Source organism: Bombina bombina, chromosome 5, assembly GCF_027579735.1.
Source record: "Bombina bombina isolate aBomBom1 chromosome 5, aBomBom1.pri, whole genome shotgun sequence".
NCBI classification, from domain to species: domain Eukaryota; kingdom Metazoa; phylum Chordata; class Amphibia; order Anura; family Bombinatoridae; genus Bombina; species Bombina bombina.
The window spans coordinates 1,059,252,746-1,059,267,719 of record NC_069503.1 but is presented as its reverse complement, the minus strand read 5'-3'; the positions used below and the strand labels follow the sequence as shown (position 1 = coordinate 1,059,267,719).

General features: G+C 38.2%; 1 protein-coding gene across 1 annotated transcript in view; it reads left to right on the top strand.

Annotated features, from left to right (window-relative positions):
- The first annotated feature begins 4,079 nt into the window (after positions 1 to 4,079).
- Positions 4,080 to 14,974, top strand: part of DERL1 (derlin 1) — an 84,409-nt gene continuing 73,514 nt past the window's right edge. Inside the window, exon 1 of the mRNA XM_053715329.1 lies at positions 4,080 to 4,326. Within this exon, the coding sequence (XP_053571304.1) occupies positions 4,174 to 4,326 (153 nt within the window). The 5' untranslated portion in view covers positions 4,080 to 4,173. The remainder of the gene's footprint in view (positions 4,327 to 14,974) is intronic.

The following is a 14,974-nucleotide window of genomic DNA, read 5'->3' as shown; positions in this document are numbered from 1 at the left end:
AAGGATTAATGGTGTTTTTTATGTTGTTGCACTTTTCTGTGTATACAAGGTATCTGTTTATTTTTGCTACTTTGAATTTTCTTACTTAAAGTGACGGTAAATCCAAGCGTTTAACAAACGCTGGGATTTACCATCACTAAGAATCAAGGGGAGTTTCATTCATCAACCGTGTAAAAAAGTGTGCTAAAGTCACCCTTTCTGTTCCGTTGCACAGTGCTAAATTCAGCGGCTCAATGAGGTCACGTTTGCACCTCTGAACCAATAGCGGTGCGTGTCAACTGACAGGTTTCTGTATGCACGCACCGCTATTGGTTCAGAGGTGCAAGCGGCACCTCATTGGTAGAAGAGTGTTGTGCTGTGGGCGGCCAGAGCCGCTGAATTTAGCGCTGTGCAATGGCACAGTAAGGGTGAGTTTAGAACCCTTTTTTTACATGGTTGATGAATGAAACTCCCCTTGATTTTTAGTGATGGTAAATCCTAGCGTTTGTTAAACGCTTGGATTTACCATCACTTTAAGCTGTTACAAGGTATAAGGCTTTGCAATGAGTGCACACATTACTGTAATTATATGTGTTTTGTGACATATTTATAATAAAAGCATTGAAGGTATTTGATTGTTTGTAGAGTGCTGAATACTCTTACTTTAGGCTAGATATATCAATTTGCAAATAGACAGGGTTCACACCTGTCCGCATTTGATTGCAAATTGTGAAGCACATTTGTTCCTCATATTTAAAGGGACATAAAACAAGTTGGGATAGAGACAAAATATAATAATATGCACTTTAATTACTTTACCTGCAAATTTATACTGCAGTGCCTTGCCATTAATCCTTTATTTTTAGTTTCTGAATTGTAAAGCTCTAACTCCCCCCACACATTTCCTTCTATGGCTGTATCTATATCTATTGTTGTTTTGGTAGAATGCAAAAGTGCTTAGGGATTATATGCTGGAGCATCCCTAGAAGCTGTGAACTCAGTTGAAATACAATGCCTGTGTCTAAACACTAAGGGGGTGGAGTTGGCTGCTCCAGGCAGCTTAGCTATGTGATTCATTTTGCTTATTTTTTTAAAGTATTTTAAAATACTTGACAGCAATTTTTAAGCAAGTTTTTATGCAAACTATTTTTAATAATTAGACATTTTAGGATATGCACAGATCTCAACCTGTTTTATGTCCCTCGTACACTGCGTCCCCCTGCCCTAGTGAAACAAATTGCTTCAGAGTAGGGCACGTCAATCAACCCGTTCAAATTAATCCGGGTGATTATCATCTGCCAATTCTAAATTGGCAGACAGGCTGCAGAACGCCATATAAGGTAGAACGTTCCATGCCGTCCAAATAGCGTTAAAGCCCAGCACTTTTAGGACGGAATGGAATGTCCTAATGGCCTCTAGGGGTTATACATGCTCCTGCACATTTGCTTATTGTTGCAAGTTCTCTATCTAGTGCTTATATACAGTTTTATTTGCTTTGAGAAAGAAAAGGGAAGGAAAAAAAATAGTATTATCTTTATTTGAAATACACCAATAGATTCTGCAGGGAAGGCAGACTGGGACAGAAGGGTTACAAGACCCTGCCACCTAGATAGCTTACACACTAAATGCAAATTTGAGACATGGTTTTTAAGAGCATAACAAGTATGTATGGTATTGGTTTCTGCAAATAACCACTATCTTCATGGTAATCTCTGAATCATATAAGGTATGCATTCCCTCATTTGAAAAAGAGGATTTATTATTACCAAAAAACTACTTGGCATTTTTTTGTTGCAGGGTCAATGCTTATTTTAGAGTCATCCACTACATTAGAGGAGCAGAATCCCCTTTCAAACAGGGTTTGGTATTTGACTGGTATGGAGATCTGATAGTTTCCATATAAAAGCCCCTTTCCCACAAGAATAGTTAAGAAGTGTCTATGAACATTTCCACAAATTGGTTAAACACATAGTTAAAACATCACTCTGGAGCAGAAGACAACTGTTGGTCCCAAGCAGAAATGGACAGTGAGCCAATCAACAGTGGTACTCACACAGCCCACATGCTTGACTACCACTGATTGGGTTACTGACAGTTTCCACTTGGGACCAGTAGTTCTCTGTGGCTCCCATGTGATACTTTAAATGTGTTTAACCCTTTTGCACGGATTAAACACACAGACTTCTTGTATTATCCCTAGTGCTAAAATTACATTCTTTAACAAATAAAACCATGTTATTTTTCCACTGTTGGCCTTTTGAAGAAAAAAAACTGAAGGAAAGCAAGATTAGTGGCTGCTTTTAAAAAAACTAGAAAAGGAACAAAGCAAAGTTGATCAAGCAGAGATCAGATACCAGGTAGCAAGGTTTTACAAGACTGAGGAGGATGTGCCACTCATTATATATATCTTGGGTTAAAGGGGCATGAAACCCAACATTTATCTTTCATGATTCAGTGAGAACATAAGATTCTAAACAACTTTCCAATCTTCTATTATTAAATTTGTTTCATTCTCTTGTTGAATAAGCAGCATTACACTGCAGCGAGCTAGCTAAACATATCAAGTGAATCAACCAAAAGAGATATATATGTGCAGCCACCAATCAGAAGCTAGCTCTCTCTTGAGTCTACCTAGGTATACCTTTTAACAAATGATATTTAAAGAACAAATCAAATTAGATTGAAATAAATAGGAAAGTTGTTTAAAATTACATGCTCTGTCTGAATCAGGAAATAAAGGTTGTTGGGTTTCAGGCACCTTTAAATACTTGCTGTGTTATGATTATATATACATACTAGCATATGTCAGGTGTATAGATGGATCATTTTGTTGGGATACAACTGTATATATACTAAATAACTGTAGAGAGCAACTTTAAAGCGACCTACAAATGCAATAGTACAACGATTTAATGTGCTAGAGCATTTAATTATAAATATCACACTTCCTTCTGCCTGTTTTTAACCCCTGTATTGGATGAGCAGCTTCACCTATCGACCAAGTTATAAACGCAGACATTCCAACCTGCAAAAACTCATTTCAGGGAGGTGGCTTCTCCCGCTATTGCGCCGCCACTCCCCCCCCCCTCCCAGATATATATTGTACACCTTTAAACCCTAAATAAGATAGAGACCCGCTACTGTGCCGCAACCCCCCCTCCGAGTTATATATTGGACACCTTAAAACCCTAAATAAGATAGAGACTTATCATTAAAGTAGCTTCCCACTAAAGTCACATTTAAAAAAGTAGCTTTATGGCACAACCACATACAATAAACCTATTTTCCAGTGATCGTACGCTTGTTGAATGCTTAAATATTTTAGAATACAAAGTTTAATTACGTGCAGTAAATAAGGTAGTATCTGTGTTTTATTTTATTAGAATAAGTGGGGGCTTATTGGTTACTGATGCTTTGAGGGTTCTATAACGTCCCAGCCACTAAAAGCATTCCTTTAAATAAAAAAAAAACACTTTTCCGGATTTGGGCCACATTGGATCATGGTACTTGGAGTTTCAGGGAGATTGCACTCCATTTGCTGGCATCAGGGAGCCGCTATTACAATCAGGGAGACTCCCTGAACTTCAGGGAAAGTTGTGATGTCTGGAAACGCAGCTAACCTGTGTCAGCTATTATCTGTATTACAAAAATCACTCACCCAGCAGATAACTATCCATATAATAACAGCATATTTATGTAATAATGGTATTGCCCACTGGTCGGAGCTCCATATAACTACAGCAGTGCCTATCTGCCAGCTGATATCCTACAATTATGCTAGTGCCCACAGTCTGACAGCTGTAGACTGGATGACACAGGTTTCGGTTGCAGGGAATGCCCACATCAAATAAAGTGCCAACCTATAACACATCCACTGACGGATTTGTTACCCATTATCAGGAAACATTCCCATTAAATAACAGCGTCTAGATGTAAATAGAGTCAGGTGTAACAACAGTCCCAGTGAACGCGCAGGAGCATTAGTAAATGACAACTCGCATGCTCGTGCACGACACGTGGGCGTGCCTCGCTGATGCCTGAGAGTTTCCGTTTACGTTGTGCGCACATTATCGAATTCGGAGCGGACACGTCAGTGCGGGGCGCGTGACGTATAGTGGAAGTAGACGGCCACAGCAGGTGACGTGACCTGGAGTCAGGGGCCGGTGTTCCGGTCAGTTAAAGCTTCTCAGCATCATGTCGGATCTTGGTGACTGGTTTCGTAGCATCCCGTTTATCACCCGCTACTGGTTCGCGGCATCTATTGCTGTACCTTTAATAGGGAAACTTGGTCTTATCAACCCCGCGTACTTGGTGCTGTGGCCCGAGGTTTTCCTGCACAAATTCCAGGTTAGTATGTTTTGTAATGAATGGCAGTGGCCTACGGTAACCTTCTGTTTGTCAGAGGCTTGCAGCAACCAAGGGGTTAACTGGGCACAGACAACTGTGTAGTCACCCTCTGGCTATGTATGTGCTTTAGAGCCACCTGACAGCGGGGTGCTCAGGGTGTCACCATATTGTGTGTGTGACAGGAGCACTGGCCCTGCAAGTAAAATATTGGTACTGATCAGACTGAGCAGTAAACTAGAATACTGAGGTAGCAACAAATGCTTTGTAAGAACCAGAGAAGGGATTTACACACCAGACATTATACTGTATATAATTTTATGTAAAAATCCAGAAAGTTAGGAGACATAAGATTTTTAAGAGCCATATCTCCCAGTATTTGTCAATGCCTTTCTTAGAGACACCATACTATAAGATGTTTCTTCTTAATGTGTTCCAAATGACTTCTTATACTTACCAAATGGTATTGGAAATGGTTCCTTCATATATCTGTATTTATAATAGCTGTTTTTTTCCCCCCACATTAAAACCATCACATAGGACAGGCATATAACAATGGGCTGAACTGTAAACACCTTGAGATTTGTACATAACAGGTTCAGTTATGTATAATGAAACAGCTTTGCAATATACTTTAATTATTTATCCTCCCCCCCCCATTTTCATGTCATTTAAACTGCACCCGCTGACCTCGCAAGTCTAACTCTTTCACTAATTAGGTTTCTCACATAGCTGCTAAACAATGCACTTTGAGCTCAATTTATCAATCCATGGCAGACATATTCTCCCCTGTCCGCCCGACCTCTCTTTTGGCGGGCAGCAATTCGCTGCCCGCATTTAACTGTTCACACGAGCGCTCCTTTGCACGCGTGTGCATCCCTACCAAAGCACAGCCAATCACGCACAGGCAGGAGCTGTCAATCTCCCAGGTCGAAAGAGACCGGGTAGATTGAAATTCTCCACCTAAGAGGTGGAGAACAGGGTAGGGAAGCAGCGGTCTAATGACCGCTGCTTGATAAATCGTGACTTCAGGTTTGCTTGTGCAAACCTGCAGCCAAAGTGGAAAAAAGGGCTTGATAAATCTAGCCCTTTATACTAACATTATGGCGGAGCTAGCCTTGTCTGCCGACTCAAGCTCAGATTGGCTTCTCCAAATATGGCAAATGGTGGGTGTAGTTTGGCTATTGATAAATAATTGCAGTAAAAAGGATGTTAATGTGTTTTAAAAACATTAAGACTTGGCTGATATGTTCTATTGGAGTGGTGCCCGAAACATCGACCGCCTTGCCCCTTAAGGTATAACGCGGTGTTGATCCCAGCCGATGCAGGCTATTCATCACAGCCGTGCTATTATTCCCTTTTGGTCGCACACTATTGTGACAATTGTTATAATAGTGTGGCGAACAGGGAACAATAGTGTGATTGGCAAGGCCGGTGAGTAGAGGAAAGATGGCTGCTCTTCACCATTGTGCGCTGGTCCTCTTCGCCTTGTGTCTACTGTACTGCACTGGTGAAGATATTTCCTTATTCACCGCATCAGAGAGCCCTGGAAGAAACTTATTTCTGACTAAACAGCAGCCCGAGTCTGAGCAGTGTACAGGTCTACCCTCATTTGGCCAGAAAGTTAAATACTTACACTTTTGGAGATTTAAAAGGACAGTCAAGTCCCCCAAAAAATTTCAAATTGGGCATGCAATTTAAACCCCTTATCGACCAGCGCTGTACCCTGTACGATGCTGGTCGTTATGCCTGTCGCTGCAATCCTGGGCTTCTCTCTGCCGCAATCTCACAATTTTGAGTTGAAATCTAAACCTAGGAGAGCTAATTTCTTAGACCTTGAAGGCTGCCTCTAATCTGAATGTATTTTGACAGTTTTTCACCACTAGAGGGCATTAGTTCATGTGTCGTATAGATGACATTGAGCTCACACACGTGACGTTATCTAGGAGTGAGCACTGATTGGATAAAATGCAAGTTTGCAGAGGCATAGATACAAGGTAATTACAGAAGTAAAATGTGTATTATTATAACCGTATTGGTTATGCAAAACTGGGGAATGGGTAATAAACGGATTATATATCTTTTTTTAAACAACAAAAATTCTGGTGTTGACTGTCCCTTTTAAGCAAGAAACACTTCCTATTACTATGGAACCAAGACCAGATATAGCTTTATCCCTTCTGGCATAGTGGAGCAACATGCCTCAGTATCACAGGATCAACAATAGCAACAGGACCGTGGTAATGGTTCAGCTGTCTTTGTATTTGGAAAAGACTGCCTTGAGGAGACAACCAAATGGGGGTCTTGGAGACACAAACCAGGATGGTAGCAAGTACAACCTGTCAGGACTCCCGACTGGAGTCACGCCTGTCATCCCCTGGTGGCCCTTGAGCTACGGTTTGCCCACCCCTGATAGACCATTTTGTTTTGATTTCAGTTTATTATAATTGAAAAAGTTGAGGATCTCGGATGGTCTTAAAATAATGGGATATTGCTGTAAATCTCTCTGTATTGATCCTTTTTAATTATGTTGCTAGTAAAAGCACTGCATATGCTCATTCTCAGTATGTGATTGATATCGTTTTCCTGTTTGTGTGAGCTACTAATCTTTGTAAACATCTTGTTATAATTTCTGCAAATGTTCTAACTCTAAATCCCATTTGAGTTTTTCTTATTATGGACAGGACTCACATTGTACTTGTATTATGCTCTCATATTGTAACCCTGTGATGTATCTGTGTTTCCTCAAAAAACAAACAACAAAAAAACCATATACCGTCCAGTGTACTGATGACGGGGATGAGTTCCTTGAAAACATTACATTAAACAGAGATTTTTTTTCTCCACTTCACAAAGACCTGAGAGTGCATTTGTTTCCATGGTGTATGTATGTATGTATGTATGTATGTCTACACACCCCTGTTAAAATGTCAGGTTTCTGTGATGTAAAAAAATGAGACAAAGATAAATAATTTCAGAACTTTTTCCACCTTTTAATGTGACCTATAAACTGTACAACTCAATTGAAAAACAAACTGAAATCTTTTAGGTAAAGAGAAATAAAAATAAACTAAAATAATATGGTTGCATAATTGTGAACACCCTTTTATAACTGGGAATGTAGCTGTGTTCGGAATTAAGCAATCGCATTCAAAATCATGTTAAATAGGAGTCAGTACACACCTGTCATTTAAAGTGCCTGTGATTAACCCCAAATAAAGTTCAGCTGTTCTAGTAGGTCTTTCCTGACATTTTGTTAGTCGCATCCTACAGCAAAAGCCATGGTCCGCAGAGAGCTTTCTAAAGCATCAGAGGGATCTCATTGTTAAAAGGTATCAGTCAGGAGAAGGGTACAAAAGAATTTCCAAGGCATTAGATATACCATGGAACACAGTGAAGACAGTCATCATTAAGTGAAGAAAATATGGTGCAACAGTGACATTACCAAGAACTGGATGTCCCTCCAAAATTCATAAGACGAGAAGAAAACTGGTCTGGGAGGCTGCCAAGAGGCCTACAGCAACATTAAAGGAGCTGCAGGAATATCTGGCAAGTACTGGTTGTGTGGTACATGTGACAACAATCACCCATATTCTTCATATGTCTGGGCTATGGGGTAAAGTGGCAAGACGGAAGCCTTTTCTTACCAAAAAAAATTCCAAGCCCGGCTAAATTTTGAAAAAACACATCTGAAGTTTCCCAAAAGCATGTGAGAAAAGGTGTTATGGTCTGATGAAACCAAGGTTGAACTTTTTGGCCATAATTCCAAAAGATATGTTTGGTGCAAAAACACTGTATATCACCAAAAGAACACCATACCCACAGTGAAGCATGGTGGTGTCAGCATCATGCTTTGTGGCTGTTTTTCTTCAGCTTGAACTGGGGCCTTATTCAAGGTAGAGGGAATTATGAACAGTTCCAAATACCAGTCAATAGTGGCACAAAACCTTCAGGCTTCTGCTAGAAAGCTGAACATGAAGAGGAACTTCATCTTTTAGCATGACAACGACCCAAAGCATACATCCAAATCAACAAAGGAATGGCTTCCCCAGAAGAAGATTAAAGTTTTGGGATGGCCCAGCCAGAGCCTAGACCTGAATCCAATTCAAAATCTGTGGGGTGATCTGAAGAGGACTGTGCACAGGAGATAATTTACAAAGAGAGGAGAGAACCCCACTGAAGACTGCATTTCCAGCTCTCTATGCCTGGACCAGAATATGAGAAATTGGGAAATTTAAAAAATAACTTTTATTGGTAATTGCTAAAAAATAAAAGGACTCAAAGTTAAAAACTAAAGAACTGTAGGCCGCATCCTCAATATAGAGTAAGCCTTTGATATATCTAAGGTGATTTCAAGATAGTGCACAAATGGTGTCAGTTTACCTTAAGTCACCTAGTGCAGATCAAGGTTTAAATGAGTAATGAATCTGGATCAATGTCCTTCACTCAAAATGTGAAATATATAATTTCTCTGCACTAGAGTGAGCGAAGTCATGCTACTTATTCACATAGTTATCACTAATTGTAAATAGCCAGTTATCTACTACTGGTATCTATTCATATAGTGTAACACTGATTTACTCAGTGATCATATGTAGTGTTGCCTTATTTATGACCAATGTTGGCAGCAGACATATATTATTATGATTAAATGATATGATGGTGTATAGCAGACTACTACTAAGACCTATCTTGTGAATTGCTTGATGTGAATAATACGGCAGGCTTGCTATGTTATTGTTCGTATATAAATAGTATTCACACTGGATATTGATATGTTTGCAATCCAACCAAACTTATTTCCCCATGTAGTGATATTTGTGAGATTCACTTGTGTGACCGTGAAGCGTCAAATATTTGTCAAAATATTATTGCGGCTAGATTTGATATTATGCTCTACAGCTAGTTAGCTGAATAGGTATTAGCATAAATTATCTCATAAACTAAGCAAATAATAAAAGCTACAGAGTATAAATCAGGATTTGAGTTTGAATGATCAGCTAAAATTCGACCATATTACAATAATGGTTTGTTTACATTCCACTGTAGCTATTTTAATGCTTGATAATAAAGTTGCTGTTTGTATGCTTAGTATGCCACGCTTTGTAGGTGGATAAACGACTCTATCGAGACGTGAAAGTAAGAGCATAAGCATGGTAGTGTTATCTCGTAAACAGCTTAAGTTATACTTGATAAATAAAGAAATCATTCAATCAGGATATGGTATCTGTATTAATACAATATAGAACTGTAACAGTAGTAGTAAATTTGTTTAATATATCTCGTGCCTCCGTTGAGTAGCTAAATCAGCTGTTTATGTTTTGGTATTGACACTATTGTTGCCGCTTAGTGCGGTCCACATTCACACTATATGTTAAAGTGGTAAAACTGTATATAATTATTACTGCTTGCATAGTACAGTTACTGTTGATATTTTTCTAGTGGTCCGTGAGTTACACTAATATTGCCGTTTAATACGGTTCACATCCACACTGTATATTGGAGTAGCAGACTACATATAATTGTTACTGCTTGCACAGCAAAGGTTGCTATTAGTTACGCTTTCTTAGGTATGATACACAATAGTAGTAGTAGCAATAACATTTCTTAGGTTTTCTTAATATATCTCTGACGCACGAGATTAATATATATCGATAGAGTTGTTTATCCACCTACAAAGCGTGGCATACTAAGCATACAAACAGCAACTTTATTATCAAGCATTAAAATAGCTACAGTGGAATGTAAACAAACCATTATTGTAATATGGTCGAATTTTAGCTGACCATTCAAACTCAAATCCTGATTTATACTCTGTAGCTTTTATTATTTGCTTAGTTTGTGAGATAATTTATGCTAATACCTATTCAGCTAACTAGCTGTAGAGCATAATATCAAATCTAGCCGCAATAATATTTTGACAAATATTTGACGCTTCACGGTCACACAAGTGAATCTCACAAATATCACTACATGGGGAAATAAGTTTGGTTGGATTGCAAACATATCAATATCCAGTGTGAATACTATTTATATACGAACAATAACATAGCAAGCCTGCCGTATTATTCACATCAAGCAATTCACAAGATAGGTCTTAGTAGTAGTCTGCTATACACTATCATATCATTTAATCATAATAATATGTCTGCTGCCAACATTGGTCATAAATAAGGCAACACTACATATGATCACTGAGTAAATCAGTGTTACACTATATGAATAGATACCAGTAGTAGATAACTGGCTATTTACAATTAGTGATAACTATGTGAATAAGTAGCATGACTTCGCTCACTCTAGTGCAGAGAAATTAATTATATATTTCACATTTTCAGTGAAGGACATTGATCCAGATTCATTATTCATTTAAACCTTGATCTGCACTAGGTGACTTAAGGTAAACTGACACCATTTGTGCACTATCCTGAAATCACCTTAGATATATCAAAGGCTTACTCTATATTGAGGATGGGGCCTACAGTTCTTTAGTTGTTTTTAACTTTGAGTCCTTTTATTTTTTAGCAATTACCAATAAAAGTTATTTTTTAAATTTCCCAATTTCTCATATTCTGGTCCAGGCATAGAGAGCTGGAAATGCAGTCTTCAGTGGGGTTCTCTCCTCTCTTTGTAAATTATATTTCATACTGTACAGCACCACGTTTCTGCTAAATTATTACTAAGACATGAATATTTAAGTTGTCGGCTAATTTAAATATAAGAAAAGCTTGCCACTGTGGTGCCACTGTATTTGTGTTCTGTGCACAGGAGATGCCCTCGCATTCTGACAGATTTAGAGTGTTTTTGCAAAGAAGAGTGGGAAAATCTTGCCAAGTCGAGATGTGCCATGCTGAAAAAATCATACCCAAAAAGACTGAGTGCTGTAATAAAATCAAAAGGTGCTTCAATAAAGTATTGGTTTAAGGGTGTTCACACTTATGCAACCATATTATTTTAGTTTTATTTCCCTTTACCTAAAAGATTTCAGTTTGTTTTTCAATTGAGTTGTACAGTTTATAGGTCACATTAAAGGTGGAAAAAGTTCTGAAATTATTTCTTTGTCTCATTTTTTTACATCACAGAAACCTGACATTTTTAACAGGGGTGTGTAGAATATATATATATATATATATATATATATATATATATATATATATATATATATATATATATATATTACACTCCCACCTTTAAAATCAGCTACTAGGGTGCAGGTGAGCAAAATTAATAGTTCCAAAAAGGCATGCACTTGCTGGATTTGTGCAAAAAAGGTGCTTTATTGGCACACAGGAAAAACAGTAACGTTTCGGGGATAAATCACCCCTTCATCAGACTAAGTGAAAGTGTGAGCGACAATCTGTGCATTTAAAGGGCCACTAAACCCAAAATCTTTCTTTCATGATTCAGATAGAGAATAGAAATTTAAAGAACATTACAATTTACTTCCATTATTTATTTTGCTTCATTTTTAAAATATCCTTAGTTGAAGAAAAAGCAATGCACATGGTGAGCCAATCACACGAGGCTTCTATGTGCAGCAACCAATCTGCAGCTAGTGAGCATATCTAGATATGCTTTTCATCAAAGAATATCAAGAGAATAAAACAAATTAGATAATATAAGTAAATTAGAAAGATGTTTAAAATTGCATTCCCTTTATAAATCATAAAAGAAAAAATGTGGGTGGCATGTCCCTTTAACAGGTGCTAGCCCCACCCCTAATCAGAGAAGAACCGCCCATATGCATCAGCATGTGAGTCATATAAACAAACAAAAAAATAAGGTATAATCTGTACCAATCTCTATACAATACATTTTTAGTGAACAAACATAAATAATCAATATAGGATGGGCAGTTTATGTGCACAATTATCATTAGAGTGATCATATAGTACCATACTTAGGCGCTCTCTCCCTTATACTCGTTACAATTCACTATATTAATAGTAGTTGCCGGAAACATTGTGGCTCTAGCTTTCAACATTCATATAAATACAAATTGTGTCCAAAATTCAAACAGGATATGTATAACAATCAGAAGATACAAATCATTACCAGACTTTGTCCGTGCCATGTTAAGCCAAAGACGCCACACGTGTGAGTAGTGGGCGTGACCATCAAAGGGTCATCAAGCGTCATCGGCTGAATCAGCCGATCATACCGTTAAAACTCACTACTTGTGGGTAATAGGCGTTGTCAGCAGTCATCAAACATCCTAAGCAATATATATATTGGACAACGTTTGGGTTTCATGTCTCTTTTTAACAGGTCACCTGAATTTCAAAAAATATACCAAATGTGTCTTAGAATATGGGCCACGCATTCTTATTTTCAGAAATATTGTTAAAATAGATTTAACACTTGCCCCAAAGCTGTATATTTAGCCTTTTTTACAGCTGACTGATCTGTAGCTAAAGTTTTTGTTTGCTTTTAGACATTAAATAATTCATAAAGAAGAAAATCTTAGCAATATGACAGCTGCCAAGTATTTAAAAGTATGTAAAAGAGAATTTGAAACACGCACAGGTTTATAGGGGCAGTAAAGTCATAATTAGACAATCATGATTTAGACAGAGCATACAATTTTAAACAACTTTCCAATTGACTGTTATTTAATTTGCTTCCTTCTCTTGTTATCCTTTGCTGAAAGGCTTATCTATTTAAGCTCAGGAGCAGCAAATAACTTAGGTTCTAGCTGCTGATTGGTGGCTTATACCGATTGTCATTGGCTCACCCATGTGTTCAGTTAGAAACCAGTAGTGCACTGCTGCTCCTTCAACAAAAGACACAAAGAGTATTAAACAAATTTGATAATAGAAGTAAACTGGAAAGTTGTTTAAAATTGTACGTTCTACCTAAATCATGAAATACATTTTTTGGGTTTCATGTCCCTTTAATTACACATTCACTTAAGGGGACTCAATACTAACTTCTCTCAAGTTCATAAAGGGACATGGTACTCGCATGTTCTCTGTGGAAGATATTCCTACCAGCCACTGAGCAATAGAGCCCATTCATGCACTTCCTGATGCTGTCAGATAATCTAAACATGTATAGTATGATTGTCAAAAACTACTTAAATTTTTATGAAAACTAAGCTGCTTAGATATGTAAAACATTTTTATATTTCAAACGTAACCCCACGAACAACAGCCCAAGAACTAGGTCTGTTCAACAGAAATTTTTTATAAGTATCCAATCAGCCTCCTAAAATGTACATATTATTTCTAGAGGCGGGGGGCTACTGGGCGGTGGCCATGATAGTTCGCAAAGCTGTCTGCAGCCTCAGACCTTAAAGGGCCACTGTAAGTAAATATTTTCTATGCCTGTTACTAACTAACTACCCCAAATACGCTTTTTATCAATAGCATTTCATTAACATATCTCTACCGTATATCAGAAATCTTGTCTGCAAATTTAATTGTTTTCCAAACCCACTCCGTGGGTATCCTTTGCTCTGTACCAATCTGTTTACAATACCTAGGTTTGGGGCTAGATACGGCCTACTGGAGATTTCTAAAGGTTGCAGCCTTCCCCCCCCCAGCAGAGTACCTTTTGTGTCTCTGTCGTTATGAAGCAGTGATACTCCACATGACCTGTCTACCATATACCTGCCTAACGCTTATTACAAAATGCCTACCATAGAGATTCCTCCAAATTTCTTAGAAGAGCTAAGCTGCCTGCTTGATGGAAACCACACTGCATTGGGAGATATGCTGTGTAAGGCATCCAAATGTAGCAGTGATTACATGTTTAATCACCCGATCCAGCTTGAGCCGACATGGAGTGTTCGAGAGATGGCGCTTTGGGGCCCCATCGCTCACTACCAACCTCTAGTACATCTATGGGGGATCTGAAGCAGAGCGGCATGAGGAAGCAGTGGCTAAGTGACCCGATCAGCTTTTGTACAGAACCAGTAGATTATGCATTCCTACAGAGATTCCAGCTAGAAGATTTCTCCAGGATGATGGAATACACAGATACAAACCATGCCCTCCCCACCAGCTTTATTGTAACCTCATACATCTCTTCAAATGAGACCCTGGTGGTTTATTCTTGTTGGACACTACTGAGAGGCAGCCAGGCTACTTGAAATGTAACATCCCTTTTGTATACAGTCCTATTGCCGTTGTATTGGGACCCTGGTGGTTTGCTTTATGGGGACATGATAATGAGCTGTCAGCTTTTGCTGCAAACAGAAGTGGGGTAACTATCTGGATATCTAACGCTGCAACTCTGTACTCCAACCTCCCATATATAGGCTATTGAGCCGGACTATATTAACTAAGTCCACATTATGCTTTAACTAAGCATCAGACCTACTTCAGCTGTTATATCTAAACATTTTTATTTATAGTCAATTTGATTGGTTTTGTCTAAAACAATACTGCAGTATTGTATTATCTATAGATCTCACCTAAAAAAATAAAATAATTGATGCCAAAAGTGATAAGTGTAAAAAGCAAGCCTCACACTTTAATTCTATGGTCCCTATCAAACTTTTATATATAGCTTTCTACATATGTAGGCTGTATACCTTGTGCAAACTAGATCTGTGTTAATGATATTGTTATGATCTGTACGATCTTTATGCACACATCACTTTCCCTACATAAAGCTAATATATTATATCTAGGTAAATATGGAAACT